At 44.3% G+C, this 23,329-nt stretch overlaps 1 protein-coding gene across 1 annotated transcript in view; it reads left to right on the forward strand.

Annotated features, from left to right (window-relative positions):
- The first annotated feature begins 12,754 nt into the window (after window positions 1-12,754).
- The window catches only part of LOC147725465 (uncharacterized), a 152,534-nt gene continuing 141,959 nt past the window's right edge, over window positions 12,755-23,329 (forward strand). Inside the window, exons 1-2 of the mRNA XM_086964454.1 lie at window positions 12,755-12,812; window positions 15,004-15,058. Coding sequence (XP_086820580.1) covers window positions 12,755-12,812; window positions 15,004-15,058 — 113 coding nt within the window. The remainder of the gene's footprint in view (window positions 12,813-15,003; window positions 15,059-23,329) is intronic.

The raw sequence follows: 23,329 nt of genomic DNA on the forward strand, positions 1-23,329 counted from the left end.
AAATAAAGCGATAAAGATAGACTGGTGGGTTCGTGTAAAACGCCAGTTGAAAGTAAAATTAACGAAAAGTGTATGAAAATCGAGAATTACAGAACTAGTACATTAAGGTGACCCCACAAACAAAATTGCTTTTAAAACTGTTGAAGCTGAATGTTATTACGTAATTTTCCAATTTCCAATGTCGGCTTTCACATAAATGTATATTAGCAAACGTTAGCTTTTCTTGGAGGTATCCAGTGTGGAGAAAAACAGCTCCTTACACAGTCAGGCACCTCTAATATTCAGCAAAAAGAAGCATTCTACAATGTTGTCTTATATGATGATGTAAGCTGGGGTTTTGGGCTGCATGGTGACATCATTCATCGTACAGCCCATTAAGGAGGCCACCTGGTGAAAGATGTCACAATTGGACCGTCTCACATAAAGGGAGAATTGCAAGCGCTAATTTAAGACATGGTTTCAGCTGCAGGTTTGGGCTGACAAATGCCTTAAATGGCTCAAAAGCTGCAGCAGCGCTATTGAACCACTTTAGGCAGAAGTAAATTTCACTTGTTAAGGAACTCTTAATGCATGTGCTGTTACCTTTGGCTGGAAAGATAGCAGCATTTCTTGACACATCCAAAGTAACCAATACAACAGAACACAATACAATCAAATCACAATTAATACAAAACGGGGCGCAAGACACAGTCAAAACAGTATGCAACATAACAACCACAGTACAGCACAACAACATCACATTGAAATAATGTATAAGAACAACACAGTTCAACAAAAAAACAACAGAACACATCAACCACCTTACAAATGTCACACAAATATGCACAAATGTTCCAGGACCATATTACCAGCTCCAGAAACCTGCTTTCATAATAAAGTGGTGAAAGGTGTTTTCTCCAAGCACTACAAAAACTTACCATCAATGACATGAAATAGCCCCATTGAAAAATGTTTTGTGATACGGTCCTAGGGCATAAAACTTAGTAAAAAATCCTTTTCCTTTCATCAAACTTCCTCAACCCCAGTCCTTGCGTCTGATTGAGCTCCTCATTCTTCTACAGATCTCTTCTCTTCTCTTCAGCTTCTTCTTCTCTAGCCCTCTTTTTATTTTTATTATTAAACATCACTCAAATTTTTTTCAATTCAAAAATTCCTTTATTCGACTGTATGCATTACAGTCATAAAAGTACAGTAAAAAACATATATATACATGACAATATAAAAACATTTCATCAGGAGCGAGAAAGCGCACAAGATCATATAGTCTCTAAAACAAATATAAGTATACTGTTTATCTAAAACATAATTCCAGGGGACGGATGATTCAAAGAGCGATTAGCCTTCCATGCTTTTTCTAAATTTCAGGGCTGTTTTTAGAAAGTTACATAGAAACAAAGTGCTTTCACAATGTAGCATTTGGAGATAAAGCAGTGCTGGCCTTATTTGTACATAATTCAATTGTTTAAAAAGGTGTTTTAAAAACAGTTTTCGAGGTATCATATAATAGGAGCATATAAATAAAAAGTGAGCCAGATCTTGCGGAGACTTACTGTCGCAGCCGCAAGCTGGCAACACTTGTCCCCTGTGGGCCCCACTAGGCACAGCTAGCAGCAAGTGAAATAAGTCAAAGCTAAACCTAGACAACAAAAAGCGTTCATATCTAGAGATGGACCAGGATAGGTAGGGTTCAATTTGCATACACGATTTTGTAAAAATATGCCTCCTCACACTACCTTTTTTAAGCTCTGACTCTTCCCTCGCAAGCTGTCGATTCAACAGAAAGGTGTCCTTTACATAAGTTACATTGTGTTTAGAAACTTTCTGCAGTGCTAGAAAAAGTTCCAATCGACCCAGTTCATGAAGACAGTTTCTGATGTATTTTAACCAGGGTATCTTAAATTTTCCTTCCCAGGTTAGTGCTTCAAGAAGAATATTTTTGGTAAAAGGTATGTCATCATTCATCAAGCAGTTTAACCAGCACAACAAGGGGTTTACAGCAATCTTGTCCCCCAGGTAAGGCATACCCAGTTCCTCGTGGATAGAGAAATTGGCGGTAGACATAGTACCTGTTTTAGGAAGTTGTTTTCAGTTGTTACCAGGTCACCCGCAGGGACGAAACCCCAAATTTCACTCCCATAACAGGCTACGGATATGCTTTTAGCTTGGTACATTTTCATCAAAGCAACCACTGGTGTGTTTCCGATTTTACGTGCAAGTCATCTATTGCAGCATTAGTCCTTGCTGTTTCTCCCTTTTTCTTCCTTACTGCAGGACCCCATGTGAGTTTATGATCAAACAGCACACCTAGGTATGAAAAAGTCTTTGTTATTGGTATTTTTTCCCCATTAACAGAGAAGGGATAAGACTTTTTTGAACCAGATCCTAACTTCATAACAAATGATTTAGTATTATTAATGCTTAGGCCCCGTGATTTCATAAATTGGAAGAAAGAGTCAAGTAATATTTGAAGGCCCAGTGCAGTCCTGGAGATAAGGACGGCGTCGTCTGCATAAAGCAGAACAGGTACGCCCTTTCTCCCTATGTATGGGTAGTCGGTTTTTGTTTTTAAAAGATGCTCCTCGAGTCCATTAATGTATAAATTAAAAAGAAATGGCGCTAAAATACAGCCCTGCCTAACCCCCTGATTTATCTTAAAGTCTCTAGTAACTTTCAAGTCTTTGGTATAGCGAACATTTGCTCGCGTGCCACTATGAATATCAGCTAAAAAGCTAATCAGGTTCTTCTCGACTCCCATTTTGAGTAAAACGTCCCAGAGCTTATTTCTATCAACACAATCAAAGGCCGATGAAAGGTCCATAAAGGCAATGTTTAGAGATCCATTTCTGGCCTGGGTATACTTGCCAGAAATTAGGTATAGATTCAGGCATTGAGTTATTGTTGAGTGCCCTGGCCTAAACCCGTATTGAACGGGTGACATTACATTGTTATTTTTAGCCCACGTGGTCAGCCTATTTAAAATTATTCCTCCCACTACTTTGGCAACTGAGTTTATCAGGGAGATGGGCCTGTAACATGCTGCGTTACTTCTGTCACCCTTCTTGTAAACGGGTACTATAGTTGAAGCCCCCCAGGATTTTGGACTCCCAATTGCAACATCAGCATTGACAACCATAGTAAGAATTGGGGCCCAAAATGAGATGTTTGATTTGTATAGATCCGGGGGAAGGCCGTCTGGGCCCAGGGCCTTATTACTGGTTAAGTCACTGATCCCCTTTTCGACTTCTTTGACTGTGAATTGCAGGGATGTTTCCTCTGGAAATTTAATTTCTTGTGTCGTCATCGGATCATCGCTCTTGAAAATTATACTAAAATGAGAAACCCACTCATTCTCAAGTATGTTGGTTCCAATACTGACAGCATTAGGGTCATCAAACAGCGGCTTATTGATTATGTTCCAAAACTTAGAGCTATTTCTCAAGGTTGAGGGATATAGCAAAGACTCCCAAATATTCGCTTTTATGTCCTTTTTGCGAGATGCCAAGGTTGATTTATATTCGGATCGCAAGATTTTAATGTAAGCGGTATCCCTTGGCTTTTTCTTGAGAGCCATTTTCAAATTTCGATTAGCTGCTGAACAAGCGTGGTCAAACCATCTAGGCTGGCAAACATTTGGACCTTTTATTGGAACAGATAACAGTTTGTCAATCCTTCGAACGACAGTAGCAAAAGCAGATAGAATAGTTTCAGGTGGAGTAGACTCAGAGGCACAGAAATTCAGTTCCAGGTTGCAACTTGCTTTTACAGACTTGTACAAGGTGTCACTGTTTATCATGGACCATTTCAAACGACGATTTCCGTTGATCAACTTTGAAGTACCCATATCTTTACGGTTTTTCTGTAGTTCAAAAAGACCCTCTCCTAGTTCAATTGTGATTGGGTTGTGGTCGCTAAAAATGCATTCATGTATATTAAAACTTGAAACTAAATTTACCAAGTCAACAGAAAGAAGAATATGGTCTATGAAAGAGCCGTGCTCAGAGCCTTTATATGTTGGTACTTCATAGATGAAGGAGTCATCTTTCAGGGACATAGCGATGCTCAAGTTCAGGTCATCTATTAGCTTATTCATATTAGTACCTCGCGGGCAATGAGCAAAATGGAGTCCCGACTTATTCCCACATCCCAAGGAGTCCAAGGTTGTCTCAGTCGGATTTCCACAGATATGTGCGTTGAAATCACCGATGAGTATCTTATTCCGTGGCAATTTTGCTAATTCATCTCGCAAATAGTTGTGGAGCTTGATGATGTTGCACTCTCCTGATGGTGTTACTGAATTATAAAAGTTAACTATGGTTAGTGCTTTTTTACCCTTCCTTAGCTCCAAGACCTGGATGTTCCTGTTTTCCAGTTTCTTGGTGTTAACCTTGAGAATGAGGGAAAGGCTAATGAATATTGCCAGACCCCCCTTCGATCTGCCACTAGGCGATGGAATTGCCGGGACAAAGAAGCTCTGAAACCCCTCAATGGAGACATTATTATCTGTAAGCCATGTTTCCTGAAAACACAGTATAGCAAATTTCCTAATAAATTTCATCCACGTCTGGTCTTTAATTTTTGCGGCCAGTCCTGCGATGTTCCACGAGAGAATTTTTATAGTATTAAATACATCGTGATCTTTCGGTGGCTCATAAGTCGTGTTAGGAGATAGGTGTGGATTTTGAGTAGGTCGGCTCGTTACAGCTGCTGGTTGGTTGCTAATACTGTGTAACCGGTTAAGAGCTATAGTAGGAGAAGAGCTACCTAATTCAGGAGTGAAAAGAGTAGGTGCTACTTGTGGGGGGAGATTCTCAAGGGAGGGTATTACAGGCTCTATTGAATTAATGACCGGTTCCACTCTTGCAAGGTCAAAAGTGCTTATTAGATTATCAGTGCTTATGATATTAATTTGTTCCATGCAATTTGACAAGTCAAGTAAATTACTAGGGGGCGAGACGGATGTCAGTCAATCCACCTCATCCAAATAGTCATAGGAATACAAGGCATCATATCTATTTGATGTCGAAACCTCATAATGATTTTGAAATAGATAGGGATATGCATGATCTCGTTTATGCGTGTATTGTACGGGTCCCACTCTCTCATACGCTATTGGAGGTGGATAGTTAAATGGTCTACCTTCCCATGGTTGTGCATGTCTTTGATGTTCAAAATCTAAGGTCATCCTCTGACTAGGGGCGAGAGGGAGTGCCCATGATTGAAGATGGGCTTGGGGCTCCAAAGACCCCTCGTGATCATAGTTTAGTTGGAAATTTTTTCTTTGCCCATTTGTGTTGTGGAGGTAAAAGTAGCTTAAACCCATAGTACGGATCAGGTTATTCGTTGACGGACTCCTCCAGTTAATGATAAATTTCGCCACTCGTCTGTCTTTAAAATTAACTACAATACAGTCACCCTCTGTTGATTTAAATCGTGAGCCCGCCCAATCTACTCTCTTCACTTGGGATATAGTCCCATTTATATGAGAGGGAAGTGGCCTGTGTGTTGTTAACCATTGCATAACCTTATTTTTTAGTTCCACATAAGTCTCCCCACTGTTTTCTGCCAGTTTGGGAACCCCAATCATGACAATTGTATGTGCATTAGATTCAGGTGGAAGGTTTATGTGGATAGGTCTTTTTACTATCATCGGTTTAGGCTGATTTTTCCCTGTTGTCTTGATGGGAATATTCGGCGTTAATGATGTAGGGTGCCTCAGTGATTCCACTTTTGCTGTAGCTGATTCTGATGAAGGACCCTCAGCAGCCCATTAACTGCCATCAGTTTCTTCACGTTCCTGTGTAAGTTGTATATTAATCACAGGTAAAACTATTACCTGCAATGGATTGGACACTACTTGTGTGGTTATTACTGAGTTAGATGTGGCTGGAGATCCCTGTCACTGAGATAATGTCTGTGTATCAATACCTTTTGTAGCTTCTTTAGTGGTTTTCGTGATTTTAGTATTATTAACTTTAAGAGTTTTGCTTGCTGGGACGAAAGTAGAATTAGAAATAGGCGTGTTTAGCATTTTGAGAATGTTAGTGGATACTTCATTTTGTGCTCTCTCAAATTTGCCTAAAGCCTTCTCTATGTTGATAACTCGATTACTAATGGGCTGTTAGAGAGTTTTAACCATAGATTCTATTTCACTCAGGAGGGATATTTTCATTGTTGATATTTGATCTATTTGCCTCGTCTGATCCTCAACCAAAATACTTTCAGTATTATTCCTCTCATATCGGAGTGTGTCCGGGACTTGGTTGGTTGTCAAAGAAATCCCAGTTGTGGTTACTGTAGAAGGTTTCACCTGTCTAGATTTTTGCCACATATCTTTGATTGATTGTTTCGGTTTAACTATTAAACAATGAGTTTTTCTCGACAGATGTTTTATTTTTCGTTTTTTCTTATGATGCTGGGTTTTACTTATTGGATCTTGAGTTATTACCGGGGTCAGTTGAGTGTCAGGTATTTGATCCTCCACTAATTGAACATCTAGTTCTAAAGACGATGTGTGCAGGCAGCTTATGATGTTATCAAGGGTAGTTGACACCAGAGGACTACTCTCCATTGTATTCCCTGCAGGGCGTGTAAACAGGGATTTCGAGGTATTGCCCTTCATATGCGACCCTGGTAATTCTGTGAATGACTGCATTAATAAAGATTCCTGGGAGTTAATTGTAGCATCCAATTGATTTATGTTTTCAGTAGTGTGTAATGACAGGTTTGGAAAACACAAATCTGGGGTCAAGGAAAGTTGTCGCTCTGTGTCCTGGATGGCATCTGCCACTACATTAATAGTTTTTTGTAACATGAGATCTATGGCAGCTATGGTAGGTCGCGGTGTACTCACAGAATTTAATCTTGTTGTGGATCTCGTTGCCATCGGAGTTTTCTTAACTTTGGACATCCTTAAATTATAGTGATATAACTATGTACCGTATGTCTAGTAAGCAGGTTACCTTATTACACGATGTCTTATAAGGAGATGTTAAGGGGGTGGCCCGTCCCGGCCGCTTCAGGCCCTTGAGGGCCACAGAGGGCCCGCCCTTTGCCCGGGCTTCGCTCGCGTCCCGCTGCGCGACAGACCAGAGATTAAGTAGAAAGCGTTGCAGTAGGGGGGGCGTGTCTTGCTGGGGGCGCGGCCATGCACACCTGTGCAGCGCAGGGACTCCTGGTCTTGTGAGTCCCTGCAGGCGCGCTCCCTCGGCAGGCTCTCGGTGCTCCCTCTTCGCACTTACAAACAGCAGATGCCCTGGCAGCCTCTACCCCTCGCCACACACCGCGCAGCGGCACCCGCGAAGCGGGTGCTGCAAGATGTTAAGAAAGCGGCACAGGCTGCGGATCCCTCCAGGGATAAGGGGAGGCTGCGTGGCAGTGAAATTCGGCGTTATCAGAAAGTCCAGCAGCACCCAGGTCAGTTTCGCATTCAAAAGGGTCCCGCTGATAGGTAGGAAGCTCCCGCCTTTAAGCCCTGGACAGGCGGGGGGGGCGTGTCTCGCTGGGGGCGCGGCCGTGCACACCTGTGCAGCGCAGGGACTCCTGATCTTGTGAGTCCCTGCATGCGCGCTCCCTCGGCAGGCTCTCGGTGCTCCCTCCTCGCACTTACAAACAGCAGACGCCCTGGCAGCCTCTACCCCTCACCACACGCGGTGCAGCGGCACCCGCGAAGCGGGTGCTGCAAGTTGTTAAGAAAGCGGCACAGGCGGCGGATCCCTCCAGGGATAAGGGGAGGCTGCGTGGCAGTGAAATTCGGCGTTATCAGAAAGTCCAGCAGCACCCAGGTCAGTTTCGCATTCAAAACATCACTCTCAACCAGGCTAATACTGTCCTATTGACCACATACTTCCTGTTCTGTTTACTGTCCGAGCTCGAAGTACAGTTGGGCGGCACTCCCACAGAAAGATGTAGGTAAGTTTTTGTACTCTTCATGGAGACTACAGGAGAATTGGTGCCATTCATTAGGCTCCCGGGATGTCCTGCTTCAGCTAACATTAGCTTAATGAAGGGCAGTAGGTGGCAGCGGGGCCTCGCAAAAAAGGGCACTGAAATAGCTTACAGAGAAATGCTGTGAGTTCCCTAATGCCTCCTGTTAGACATGATTCAGAAAAGGGGGTGGTGATGAACAGAGTGTCTGAATTAAGCAGACCACTCTTACCCAGTCTAAAGATCAGGGCTTGATCCATCACCGTTTTTTAGCTCACTGCACCATCCCAGCTCAGAACTTGGCTATATGCAAATTAGTCTGACCCTGGCCCAGGGCATCATGGGAACAGGGCAGACCAAACTACCAAGCCAATTCTTATACTGGGAAGGAAACAAGCTACCGGGGACCGGTTTCTGGCATTTCAGCCGTCTTCGGCCCGGCTTGCTTGAATCCTGATGGTGCAATGAGCTAGGGACTCACATCTGAGTATACCCTTCCACGCTTATGGTGGACAAAAATGATTCAGAAAAGGGGGTGGTGATGAACAGAGTGTCTGAATTAAGCAGACCACTCTTACCCAGTCCAAAGATCAGGGCTTGATCCATCACCGTTTTTTAGCTCACTGCACCATCCCAGCTCAGAACTTGGCTATATGCAAATTAGTCTGACCCTGGCCCAGTGCATCATGTGAACAGGGCAGACCAAACTACCAAGTCAATTCTTATACTGGGAAGGAAACAAGCTACCGGGGACCGGTTTCTGGCATTTCAGCCGTCTTCGGCCCGGCTTGCTTGAATCCTGATGGTGCAATGAGCTAGGGACTCACATCTGAGTATACCCTTCCACGCTTATGGTGGACAAAAATGATTCAGAAAAGGGGGTGGTGATGAACAGAGCGTCTGAATTAAGCAGACCACTCTTACCCAGTCCAAAGATCAGGGCTTGATCCATCACCATTTTTTAGCTCACTGCACATCCCAGCTCAGAACTTGGCTATATGCAAATTAGTCTGACCCTGGCCCAGTGCATCATGGGAACAGGGCAGACCAAACTACCAAGCCAATTCTTATACTGGGAAGGAAACAAGCTACCGGGGACCGGTTTCTGGCATTTCAGCCGTCTTCGGCCCGGCTTGCTTGAATCCTGATGGTGCAATGAGCTAGGGACTCACATCTGAGTATACCCTTCCACGCTTACGGTGGACAAAAATGATTCAGAAAAGGGGGTGGTGACCTGACATCTTTCGTGTGGTTTTCCCCCAAACGTTTTATCTTTACTCTTCCTGTTTTCGGAATTAATTTTTGTTGGCATTAAGACTCTGTGCACTTTACCACTGCTAACCAGTGCTAAACTGCCTGTGCTCTGTCCCAAAACCATGGAAAAGTTGGCCTACACCTGATTCCCACATTTAATTTACTTATGAGCCCCTATTATATAGTACTACATGGTACTCATGGGCTGTAAATTAAAAGCTACCAGCTGGCTTGCAGCACAAATTGTCCACCAACTGAAGTAGCACTTTAAACCTTTTCTCTGGCATGTTACTGCAGCCTGTAGGGCATTTCTACCTGACACAATACACCTTTTGGTATGTGATTGTTCTTGCAGGAGAGAGCCATAAAGATGGTTCCAGAAGTTGAAAAGGCTAGGGCTTCCACTTCACGCTTGTCTTAGTTGCCAAGCCGAAAGGGGACTTAAGGCCAGTACTAAACCTAAAAGATTTAAACAAGTTCCTATTGTATTGGTCATTTAGGGGGACAACATTGCAGGCAGTAAGTCCTCTAATTTGCTGATAACACAAGGGCATCAAAGGTTTCTAAGGATTATAGTGGGAGAGCAGCACTATCAATTCCAGGTACTCCCATTTTTATTAACATCAGTACCTAGGGTCTCGTCAACGGTTCTAGCCCCCTTACTGACTAGATTGCTTGAATACATGTCTATTGTTATTTAGATGACTGGATCATTGCTGCCTTTTCTTTTTTTGAAGCCTTAGGAGCTGCAGATGATGTATGCAAGTTATTAAAGGCATATGTTTTTTTAAACAACAAGGACAAATTTCAACTTATACCCGCATAGAATTTGACTTTATAGGAGCCCATTTTCATACTGTGTTAACAAGGGTCTCATTACTGTAGGATATAGGGCAGAAGATCCACATTTTGATAAAGGCTTGATTGAAAGATAACATAGCTCCAGTTAGACTACAGATAAGTCTAGGGGCTGTTAGAATCAACAATTTTTGTTGTCCCATGGGCTCGTTTTACGTAAAAGTGTTTGGAACTTTTATCTTTGATCTTTGAGTTCCGATATTATGGGATTGCAATATGGCCATGAGACTGAATGGGTCAATGAGGGAATATTCTATATCGCGGCTGAACAAGGAGAACTCGTTGTGACGGATTTCCTTTAACATGGCAAATTCCCATAATAGTAACAACCGTTGCAAGATCCAAAAGATCTGGAGTGACAGAAGGACAGGATTCTTTCAGGGTCTTTGGTCCCTGAAGAAGTGGCAACATTCCTTGAATGTAAAAGAGTAGGCAGCTGTTCTATACATTTTAACATCCTTCCCATGGAAGTTGAAAAGGAAACCTGTAATAGTGTAGACAGATAAACCATGTGGCCAGATGACATAAAACTTGCAAATGGGGGGATAAGATCTTACTATTTGACTTATCTGGAACAAGAAATATTCACCCAGGCAGAGATTCATCTCCCTTCTGTGGAAGCAATGTTACTCCCAGGTAGTGAGAATCGACAAGCAGACTTCTTCAGTTGCCACTTTGCATGACCAGTTAATTTCCGATTACATCGCAGAATGTTTGTAAGGATTTGCATGAAGTGGCCGACCTAAGTATGAGACCTATTTCCCTCTCGAAAGAACAGTCATCTCCCCTATTAAATTCAGTGATTCCATCATCGAGGGCTTGTGTAGTGAACACTTTGTCAATACAATGACCACAAGGTTTTCTACATGCTTTCCCCCCGATTCCAGTCTTAACTCATGTGCTCACAAAAGTTCGGATGGAAAGGCCTTAACCTCTTGATATGAAAAAACAAGTCCAATCGGTAGTAGGAACCTGTTATGGCTTACTGAAAATGCTCTGGAGATTTCTACCCCTCCTATCGCTCACCCACAAAAGGACAGTGGTTCAAACCCTCATTATTTCAAGGTTGGACTATGCAAATGTCCTATATTTGGGCTAACCGGACTGTCTTCTGAACAAACTCCAGGTTGTCCAAAATGTTGCAGCCAGAACTATTCTAATACTGGGCCCGAGAGCACGGATCTCTCCCCATTTAAAAAACTTACATTGGCTCCCTATTCATAGCAGAATACGGTTTAAGGCCTTGGTATTAGAATTTAAAGCGCTACATAGTAGGAGCCGATTACATTAGGAAAAGGGTGTCCGTATACACACCTGGCAGAATCTTAAGGTCTGCACAACAACATCTTATGAGGGTGCCTAAATTTGCTCATTCTCACATAGGTGATCGTTCATTTCAAGTCCAGGTGTCCGCCTCTGGAATGAACTTCCCATTAAACTTAGACGATTGACGGATGTATGGGTCTTTAGAAAACAACAAAAACATGGTTATTCTATGGCTAATTCCCTTCCTGCGTGCTGTTCTTGGAATTGTTTATGCATGCTCTGCTAAGCGCTGGGAAACTCTATTGAGTAGTGTGAGCTTTATAAATACGCAATAACAATAACAATAACCAATCGGAGCTGGCATTATTAGCAGTTAGCAGGTGGTCCAAAGCACTGCTGCCGGTATGGTAATCAACCTGCCTCCAAGAACACCATCAGCCCCTACATTGGCTCCCTATTCAAAAGAGATCATTGTTTAAACTACTATGTCTGACTTACAAATCTTTGTCAGTCTCAGCCCAAAGTACCATGTGTGAAAAATACATTTAGGAAATGCATTTTTAACGTAGACCTTCAAATATACAAAATCAATAGGCAAACAACCAAGTATTGTGGTGTATCAAAAATACATATTTATTTATACCAATGATATTTTTTGTATTATTTTGTTTATTTTTGTCAAAGTTGAGAGAAATATATCATAAAAATAGTTTCACAATCTGTGAAATAAAGATATTCAATGTTCAACACATTGTTGGTCCATGATCCCTATTATAGGCATGCAGGCATACTCACGCACTCATGCAATACCTATTTCTACATAGATTTTCTGTGAGGATATTATGCATGGTTAATATGTAGTTTGAGACAAAACATGGACTAAACAGTGGAGTAACTACAGTTCAATCGTTATCACATAGTTTAAATATAGGAGAACATTCATGTTTGCCCTGGCTGAATAAAGTTGTGTGTCCTTTGCGCATTTCGTTGTTTGCGCCTTCATCAGGTTGCCATGTATGTAAAGAAACCTAAAGAAATATATTATGAAAAAACGTAGAAGTCACATATTTGGGGTCCTACTCAAAGTTTCTGCTCAATTAAGAGTCAGATTTAGTATTATTATTATTAAATGTAATTTGTAAACCGCACAACTTAGCCCAGTGGGCGTCAAGGCGCCTAACTCAATATCTAGCTGAATCCACCAGGTGACAGGAGCTTACTGGTAGGCCTTAATGAAACACCAGGTTTTGAGGGCTTTCCTAATGAGAACCAATGAGGGCTGCAATTTGATCTGCAGAGGAAGTGTGTTCCATAGTTGGGGTGCCAAGACGGAAAAGGCCCTACTCCCCCATCTAACCTTCCTAGAGCGAGGGACTACCAATTGGTTCAGCTCTAGAGGGCATAGACATCTGCTCGGGACATACCGGGTGAGCAGAGACCCAAGAGCATCGGCATGGGCAGCCATGAGAGCCCTGTAGGTGAGGCAGAGGAGTTTAAAGGACACTCTGGAGGTAATAGGGAGCCAATGGAGGCTCTTCCTTGCCATGGTAGCGGATGACAGCCATGGCAGGGCCAGCACAAATCGCGCGCGGCATTCTGAACAACCTGTAAACGCTGCAGAAGACCCTTGTTGGCTCCGGCATAGAGTGAGTTGCAATAATCGAGCCTTGAGCCAACAAGAGCAATCACAATCTGCTTGCGTGCTTGGGGGGAGAGGTAACGAAGGATTCTTTTAAGGGTCCTAATGACACCCCAACAGGTGGCCTCAGTCCTGTTGACCTAAAGCTCCATAGAAAGCGAGGTGTCGAAGATGACGCCAAGATTCTTAGCAGATTTAGTGGGAGAGGGGCAGGTGCCTAAAGATGAGGGAAAAAGTTATTTAAAAAACTTGTCACAGGAAAAACCAAAAAAGTAGCAAAGTTTCTTCCAGGAAGCGAGAACCGATAAGCAGATATCTTTAGTTGCCACTTTGCATGACCAGTTAATTTCCAATTACAATGCAACATGTTTGTAAGGATTTGCACAAGGTTGCTGACCTCAGTATTAGACCTGTTTCCCTCTTGACAGAACAGTCTTCTCCCCTGTTTAGTTCAGTGATTCCATCATCCAGGGCTTGTGTAGTGAACACTTTCTCAATACAATGACCCCAAGCTTTTCTAGATGCTTTCCCCCCGATTCCAGTCTTAAATCCTGTGCTCACAAAAGTTCAGATGGAAAGGCAGTGCTGGCATTATTAGCAGTTAGCAGATTGTCTAAAACACTGCTGTCAGTATGGTAAACAACCTGCCTCCAATGACACCATCAGCCCCTACATTGGCTCCCCATTCAGAAGAGATCATTGTTTGAACTGCTATGTCTGACTTAAAAATCTTTGTCAGGCTCCGGCCCAAAGAACCTTTAGGACAGACTTTCTCTGTACCTCCTGCACAGGAATCTAAGATCTAGTAATCAATTTCTTTTATGTCCCTGGTGTTTCTGCACAGTTAAACAGGGTGGCCTAGCCTTTTTTCTACCTTAACCCTTACCACTGGAACAAGCTTCCCCGGTACATCTGTGCATGCACCAGTCTGTCTGACGTAAAAAAAAATACCTGAAAACCTGGTTGTATTAATGCTGACTCTATCTCATCTTATCTGCTGGTTACAGCCCTGAGATATCCCTCGAGATGAGTCGTGAGATATACCAAGACCCAAATAACATTACATAACATTTGGCCTAGGACAGTGTTGTATCCTCTTCTCTTGCCTCGGATGAACAGGTCTTTATGGAAGCTTCCAGTGAATCCATCACCACTGCTTTTCCCTCAACTAACACTAGGTACCTGTCAGAGGTTATGTTTGGGGTTGGAGATTGAGAAGGGCAACAACTCGGATGTTCAGAGAACATAGCCAGGGAGTTATAAATGGAAATACTTAATTCTACATTAAAAAATAACAACAGAAACTGGAGAAATATAGATTCCTGGTTCTCACAGAGGGGCAATAATGTATATTTATGGGGCCCTTTCAAGATATTAGAGTTTTAGAGTGATGGATTTCTTAAGTGTCTTCCAGTCTCCACATTAAGAGCAGTGGACAGCTATGAGAGATCCTAGAGGAGAGCCAGATTTGCGAAAAATGTCATCCTTAGCAGGTATATTGCTGTGTAGTTTTTTAAAGATAAAACCTGTGTTACAGGTGTGTCCTTTGTCCTTTGTCCTAAGGGTTTTTGCAAAGGGAATCTTTTGAACCAGTAAATTCCATAACTATTGGTTTATTGTCAGCTAAATTATTGTGTGGAATGGACATGAGGACAGAGTGGGGCAGTTGGGTGCTTTATCATGGATGTATATCGTTACTACGCATGCTTTTACAATGCATGCCTTTACCACGCAACTTTTACAACGCAAGTCGTTACAACGACTTGTGTTGGGGGCGCTGGATAGTGAATAGTTAAATTTACTAGTCCAACTCCAGTCCCCGTGGATAGTAGGGAAGGTTTTGGATAGTAAATTAAACCATTCCCTATCCTACAGCGCCCCCCAGCGCAAGTTGTTGTAACGACATGCTTTGTAAAAGTTGTGTGGTAAAGGTAGTGCGTGGTAAAAGTTGCGTTGTAAACGCTGTTCCCCCTTTATCATACCACTAGCCATGATGCTTTTATCTGAAAAAAGTTTTTTAGAATCTCATTTTTCTCCGGAAACAGTTCTTCCTGTCCTTTCAGATGCAGACAAAGGTGAAAATGAAAGTAGTTTAGATGTGGAGAAAGCACTGAAAATGTATGTATAACAAATTGCTGAATTTAGGAAAGTTGATGCAGTTATTGTTAAATTAGATTTTCTATGAAAAGTCTAGGCAGTGCCTTGATACCCCTCGTGGTGATTAGCGTGCTCTACAAATACTGAATGGTTATTGATTGATTGATTGAACCAACAGCAAATACCTTTAGCCGATGAGTTCAGATGCCTATTACTAGGGCATACATGCAGGGGTTAATATTCCAGGGGAGATACAAGTGAAATCTACCTTAGAAATTGCTGCATCTGGGGATCAATTTAAGGGAGTGTCACTTAATGATATTTGTAATGCAGCCACTTGAGCCATACGCAACACTTTTTTTAAAGCTTCGGATAAAAATCCCCCAACCAATTTCTAAAAGCAGAAAAAAAGTAGTAAGAAAAATGACACCAAAATTAATAAAATTCAACTGGGGAAATCAAGGTTTGATATTTTAAGATTTAGGGAAAAAGCACGAAGAAAAAGTAAAGTGCCAATCTGAAGTCACTGTTAATGGTTGACCGGCACTAGACATGATTTCAGACTGTGATGGAGTGGGGTCAGAAACCCCAAGCAGGTCGTCCCAGTCAAAGATAGACTTCCCCTTCTGATTTAGTCTCTGGACTGAAAATCAAAATCCTCTAGTGTGGCAAGCCTGCAGACTGCATCCAGCGAAGTCCTCTCCAAGTCAGATAACTGTTGAATGACATCGCACTAAAGCTGTTAGTTTTGGAGCAAACAGTTCCATGCAGCAAAAGTCACATTATTGGGCTGCAAATTGCTATCGTTAGGTAGATTTGTTCCACATTGTTACCAGGACAAGATTTCTACCTTAGGATTTAGTCTTTTTCTGAACCTTAAAATCCTTCAGAGATGCAAGCCTGAAGCTTTATCTGACGAAGTCCTCTCAAAATCGTAAACCTTTGCTGCAAGACCCCGCAAATTATTTGGGGGGTCTTACTAGTCCAAACAAGTGCCAGCTTTGAAAAATTTCTGGAGCACCTTCTGTTGTCCACTTCTTAGGCTCTCAGGACTTTGGGGACATCACACAGAGGACAGGACTCACTCCAGAAGGCGCCACCCAGAAGGTTACAACCCTTGTATTGTTACCGGTCAAATTGTCAATTCAGGGAAAATGCATCTTGTTGTTTCCCTGTAGTCACACAGGAGGTCAGCAAACTGACCCTTGGAGTCCACTTCTCTGTTCTGGGTACAAGTCGGAACCGGTCTTGTCCTTCACTACTTCACACAGGTCACAGACATCAGGTCCAGTCCTCATCTGTACTTCCACACAAACAGATGTGTTCTGCTGAACTATGTTTAAGTTGGAGCTGGAACTCTTGGATACGCCTTAACCAATGAGAACAGAAGTCTGGACCTGAGCCCAGCCCTCCAAAGGAGGCCAACAATGTGGATGATGGCAGAGAGAGTTGGTCATGCAGTTTAAAGACTGTCCTCAGTACACGCCTATATCATGCCCCAGCTCCCAAGCAACATGGTCGGCCTTTGACTAGTCTCAGATTAAAAAAAAATGTTTTGAGGGTTTTCAAGCTCACTCTAAGGTTGTCTATCCTTAAACCCATGTTGGTCCTTCTATAGGGGCTCCCAGACTTCTGATCAATTCTACCTGGGAACTTCTACAAAGGAACTTCTACCTTTGACTACAAGGGTATATGGACCAAGCATAAGAAAAGTAAAACAGATAGGAATATAGAATATAACACAGCAATTAGACTAAAAAGGCTATGCCAGTGTGTGGAATGAGGCTAGCCCATTGTAATGGCTAAACAGATGTAACAATCACTGGTCAGACCAGTCTACCAGGAGTAAATACAGGATGCCAGAAGATGGTCAGGTCACAAGCTGAGAACCAAGTTAGTAGGAAAACCACAGGGAACTAAGCACAAAAATCAAAAGCAAACAAAGGGAACTAAGGGAAATCTCTAATGGCAGGGAACGGTGAGAGAGAAAACAAAAAAAGGTGCAAGGACGATACAAAAGTGTGAAATAAAACAAAGCTAGGGACCAAAGCTACTAAATAACATATTGCCAGGCCTCTGCTCCATTTTGAAAGGCCCTTAAATTGTGTCTTCAGAATCTAAATCTCCACTACCATGTCCTACATGCTTTCAAGGAATTTCCAACTCCGCAAGCAATGTACAGTTGTACTGCAGTGCTACCACTCCTGTAGCACAAAATACTATTCATACTCCTACAGCAGTAGACCGCCGCTTGTCCACTTCTATATTTTCTTTGTGGGGGTCTCTGCCACATTGATGGAGGTCTCCTCACATTTAGGTGTAAATTTTAGGGGCAAATATGAGGTAAACAAGGTTGACTTGCTAGAAAATGGCAAATACTCATTAAATGGGCGGGGTAAAGGGAAATTTAAGTAGGGGTTTAGGGAAGGACATGATAATATTAACACAGAAACAAATAAACAAGACCATTGCTCTTCTCAAATTACGCTTCTAAAATTACTAGACCATAAATCTGTCATAACTGGTGTAAATGTACTCCAAGCCAGTCTTGGAGTAGTCACTTACCACACATGGCTAACTACCGGTACTGCAAAAGGCTCTAATAGAATACAAGGAAGACAGGGAAATAAATATGTATATTTATATTAAAACATTATATATAATCATTAGTTAGTGATTTTGAAAGATAAAAAGAAATGTATTTAAAACATTAAGCTTTTAGACTTTGATTAAAAATGTAAAAATAATTGTAATTAATTTAACATTTTAACAAACTTTGCTACATGATAACTATGTTACTGCAGGTGGATTTCTTTTTTTACTAGACTGTGATCAATTTTCTATGCCATGGCTACTTTACTTATCCTAATGCATGATATTCTGCATGGTTTTCTCCCACTTCCTATTTGCAAGGAATATTTTGTGTCACCCCTTGGGTTTGTAAATAGATATCATGACTCTTGCGTCACTAGATGACACTACTAAACTTCTAAATAAACTCATATCACAAGTACACCTACAAGATGATGTATATTAAACTACACCTGTTACTTTAAGGTTGGTTTCCTGTTTTCCTTTACCGGAGGCACCTAAAATAGCAGAACATTTGCCAGTATTACAGATTATCTGATGGTTTACATTTAAGTGCTAAAAGGCGTGAGTTGTTGTATGTAAAATATATAAAACGAAGACTATCAAGTACATTTTTGGATATAGAGAAAAACATTTACATTGCCATTTCCACTGTGCAAATGATTTTAAGTTACTCTTGAGAAGGGAACACTGCATATTCAGCTGGCGAGCGAGTATGGATTTTCCACAGAGACAGATTTATCACAATATAAAACAAGCGTTTGCAATGCAATAGGTCTCGCATTTTCGAGAGTTTTAGCTATTGGCACTGTAAATGACAATTCCTTTTATTTATCTGTTTTGATAATTAAAAGATAAATAAAAGGTATTGTCATTTAACAATGCTATTAGCTCAATCTCTTGTAAATGCAAGACTTATTTAAGCGGCTGCCATTGTCCCGGGCAACAGTAGTCCTCGCACTCCTCAAGGATTGCAAATTGCAAGAGGATGCATGGCTGGCAACAAGTGTTCCTTGGGTCAGCACAGTAGTCCACACACATATTTTACAACAGAGCCAGCTCCCAGCTCTTGTGTGTAAATACAACTATTTGTCATGTATGACTATTGAGCACTAGAGATTCCTTTTCCCAATTCTTTTTATCTTCATGACACGCTGAAACATCTGCAAAAGCTTCAGACAATAGGCATTTCAGCCACCTGGAGTTTCTGATAGTTGTGGTAACATCCGTGTGGCATGTGGTTGTATGTGCATGTGGTGGTATGAAGTCAGAAGAAGACTGTCGCTATGAAGTCCTGTTGGTCAGTATCAAAAAGAATGTTTGGTTAATAATTCGTAAAGGACGCGTGAATTGTTCAAAGTACATGTATCTGAATGATCTGTGGTACTAAGGTTAATGAACGGGGTGCGGTTTCTCAAGTGGCGCCCTCAATCTGTTAGCAGGAAACGTACTGCTAATAGGCTGTCTATGAGTACATCCAATGTTAACTTGCCTGGGTGAGGCCAACATGGTCTTCTGCAGGATAACACAGTGGCAGGAAGGTGGCTTTGTTGTGACTGGCTTGTGTGATCAGACGCTGTTCATTCTAAGGGGGGATTAGGGGGGTAGCCGACCGCAGGGAGGTCCCCCTGGGCAGTTTGGGAGGGGCAGGGGGGCAGGCTTCAAGCCAGCCATTTTGTTTTGGGCTACAGATTTTTGTAGCCCAACTGGAGCCCAAATATAAATCCTTTGGGCTCCTGCTCCCGGCCACCATTTTAGGTTTGGTGACCTGGTGGCTGGGAGCTTAGGCGCATTGTAATTTGTTAGGGTAATTTTATTGCAGTATTTTGTAGCGGTTTAGTGTATTTGGTAGGTATTTTAGGGGTAGGGTAGGTTGGAGCTTTGGTTATTGGTGAGATTAATTCAGCAGCGCTCCTACCTTGGGCAATGGAAGACTATTGGGTGTTGGAGGCCCTCCGGTTGCTCAGCGAGGCGGGCAAAATAGATCTGGTCATCAGCGGAGGGTCAGTGCGCCCCGCGCGGCAGGCTTCATCAGGCATTGCGGCGGTGGTGGCCGCCTGCACCTCGCCTAAAAGACAGCATATCTCCCCGGTGAGCGATCGGGGCTGCTCTGGTGGCAAGAAGGTGGCCCTGGTGTATGCTAGGCAGGTCGGGAGTGGCGAGGGTTTCGGGCCGGCGGGCAGTATGGTGATGGGGGATGGGGAAGCTTGTGGGAAGCCAGCGGAGCTGGCGGTGCCTCCATTAGAGTCGTCCCGTGGAGAGGGCTGTCTCTGCCCCCGCCGTAATTGGGAAGCGTAGAGGGAGGAGGGGCGGCAGGAGGCACGCGGCTTCGCTGTCGGCCGTGCGGGCTTCATCTGTGGCAGGTGACGGCGGCTGGTCTTTTGTTCCGCATGCTGCCCTTTCAGTCATGAGAGAGGGTCGAGGCAGCTGGGAGGTCGGCGGGGATCCGAGGGTTTCCCCTGAGGACGTGCCGAGGAGGGAGGAACAGGGCAGCGGGTGGGGGTTTGGGGAGCCCCAGTTTCCGCGTGCCTTTCTCTGGCATTGGAGAGACCCCTTTTCTCCTGAATGGGGCAGAAAGGGAGAGCATTTTGTGGAGGTGGATGTAGATGCTGGTTTTGAGGAGAATTTAGTTAGCCCCCTCCTTTTTTTGCCTCTTGGCTCAGTAGAGGTGGGAGTGTTTTCAGTGAGGGGGAGTTCCAAGGGGTAGGGGAATGGATCCTGTGGGGAGGGGCACCTCAGGGTGTCTTTCAGGCGGGAAACAGTGGCTGACTGTGTTGGCCCCCCACATAAACAGGGTGCGCCTGGTGCCTACAACTGGGGTCCTTGGGACAGGGCTTGGGGGGATGGGGAAGGAGGAAGTCTTCTGGGTCCGGATCCTGAGGTGGTGGGCAAGCTGGATCCAGCAGGGGGAGGCAGCCGGAACTTCAGGGGCCTGTGGGGGGTGAGGGAGGTTAGCTGGCTGGCAGGGTTACAAGCGAGGGATGGTGCCGGGGGAGGTTGCCAGGTGGGGTAAGGAAGCAGGGGAACAAGGAGGGGAGGGGCAGGGAGCAGGGGTTGGTGGCCCACTGCTGCTGTGGTGGAGGCTTTGTTGTAGTGGAGCGGGGAGGGGGAAGGGGGATTCCCCTCCTTGGTATGGGTTGGTAGGTAAGAGCAGACAGGTCAAGATGAGGGGAGGTTGGCCTGGGCATTTGCCCCGAGATGCCAGGGGGCAGGCGCAGCGCTCAGAAGCGAGGGACCCAGCACATCAGTCCAAACATTTTCTTTACAGGGCACAGAGCGTCGCAGCGCAGCGGACTCCGTAGTGCAGGGAGCGGCCCAATTACACCGAGGTGAAGGGAGGGTGGAGCCTCATGTGATGCAACCCATACTGGCGGGGGATCCCGTCACAGCCAGCGCACGAAGGTCCAGTATGACCTCGCTGGCCCCAACATCAAGCAGGTCTAAGTGGTCCGCCATGCCAGCGAAAATGGAATTTCAGAGAGGTCAATGCATGGGGGAGTATTGGCGTATACAGTCAGCTCCCCCGCAAGGAGGGCATGCCGGGTCCGGTAGGGCCAGTGTAGGGCATTCTGGGTCTGGTAGGGCCTGTGGTGTGGATGTGACTAATTATACGCTCCAGGTGGAGGAGCCTATTGTGTTAGATTATGATGAGGATAGCCCCGAAGAATGGGAATTGCTGGATAATGGTGAGGGGGGCCCTCTCATGTGTCTTCTAGTGTTTTACAATCACCAACTGTGGCACTGCACAGAAGGGCACCGGCGTCGGAATACAGGAGAGAGTACGCCCCTCGGTGAGGGCTCCTTGGATAGTGGATCACATAGAGCCAGTGGCAAGACGGTCAGTGTCCGTCCGGGTGCCCTCCTTAGAGCCAGCTGAGACTAGTAGGACAGCAGCCAGGCGCAGGCACATCAGGACAATTTCAGCAATTCCAGAACAATAGGGGTGGCAGAGGGTCTCAGGGTGCTGGGCCCAAAGGCTCCTACGCCAGTTAGGTTAGTGAAGCTGGAGGAGGGCCTGCGGGGGTACGGGGATTTGAGGGCAAAACGGTTGCTGCTAGAGGGGTTCACAGAGGGGTTTCATCTGGGCTACCAAGGGCCACATCAGAGGCGGTGGGTGGATAACCTAAAATAGGCTTCAGAACACTGGCAGGTGGTGCAAGACAAACTGAACAAAGAGGTGCGGGAAGGGAGAATGGCAGGCCCCTTTGATGATTGGCCAACTAAGATTTTGATTGTTTTACCAATCGGAGTAGTGCCTAAAATAGAGGAGGGTCAAAACAGAATAATTCAGCATCCCTCATGGCCAGAGGGGTTTTCAGTGAGGCCTCAGTTTCATATTCCTCAGTTGACGTGGCCATGTCACTAGTGGTTACCGCGGACGCAATTGCAGAGATGGGTAAATGTGACATAAAATCTGCATTTTGGTTGCTTCCAGTCCATCCAGATGATTGGGATTGTCTGGGTATCCATTGCAGAGGTAAATGGTACGGAGACAAAGCTTTACCGATGGGTTGCTCTATGTTGTGTGCTTTATTTGAATGATTTAGTATATTTTTGCAGTGGTACTTCACACAGCACACAGGTCACACATTGGTGATGCACTACTGGGATGATTTCTTCTTTGTCGGTTTACCTGGTTCCACCAAGTGCCAGACAGCTCTGGACACTTTCAATGAGCGCATGGATGAACTGGGGGTGCCATTGGCACCGGAAAAGATAATGGGTCTCTGTACGCTCTGGCTTTCTTAGGGATTGAAATTAATTCTGTGGCAATGCGGGCTCGCTTGCCACCCGACAAAATGTTAAAATGCTGGAAGTGTTAGATGGAATGCTGTCCAAGCAGAAAGTGACAGTATAAGACATACAGGTGCTCCTCGGTCATCTTAACTTTGGGTGTAGGGTGGTCAGAGCTGGGAGGACATTTTGTCGGAGGTTGGGGCGGACACTGTCAGGACATCATTTACCTCACCGCCATGTTCGCCTCTCAGCAGAAGTAAAAGAGGATCTGCGCATGTGGTCAGTTTTTCTACAATCTTTTAAAGGAGTGCCAATGGCCAAGGAGGAGGACGTCCAGATCTTTTCTGATGCAGCAGGCAGTGACGGATTTGGCCTTCATTGGCAGGGCAGGTGATGTGCCGAGCAGTGGCCACAGCAGTGGAAGGATGGTGGGAGGAGCATAGCTTTTCTGGAGCTTTCCCATTACTGGTGACATTAAACTGTGGGGTGAAGAGTCGGCACACAAGAACGTTTTGTTTCGAGCTGACAACATGGCAGTGGTGGAGATCATCAATAGGCAGTTGGCCAGGGATGAGCAAATTCTGAAGTTGCTGCGGGTTTTTGTGCTATGTTGCCTCAGACATGACATTGCTTTCAGGGCACTGCATATACCAGGCGTGGACAATGACATAGCTGATGCTTTGTCTCGTTCACAGTGGGGGAGATTCCGTGATCTGGCCAAGGAGGCAGACAGGAAACCGACCCAATGCCAGATCATCTTCTGTATGTAGGCAACGTAGGGTGCTACAACTGGTGGTAGGATCTTTGTCGGCGTCTACATGGGCAGCATACAATCTGTCCCGGAGGGATTTCTTGGCATCTGGCGCCTGTAAGCGATCTGAGGTCTGGCGTTGGTCTGAAGATGTGATTCAGTTTACCTTGGACCTCATTGGGAGGGGCCTTTCTAAAGTCACCATCGCCGGG

Source organism: Lissotriton vulgaris, chromosome 3_2, assembly GCF_964263255.1.
Source record: "Lissotriton vulgaris chromosome 3_2, aLisVul1.2, whole genome shotgun sequence".
In the NCBI taxonomy this organism is placed as follows: Eukaryota; Metazoa; Chordata; class Amphibia; order Caudata; family Salamandridae; genus Lissotriton; species Lissotriton vulgaris.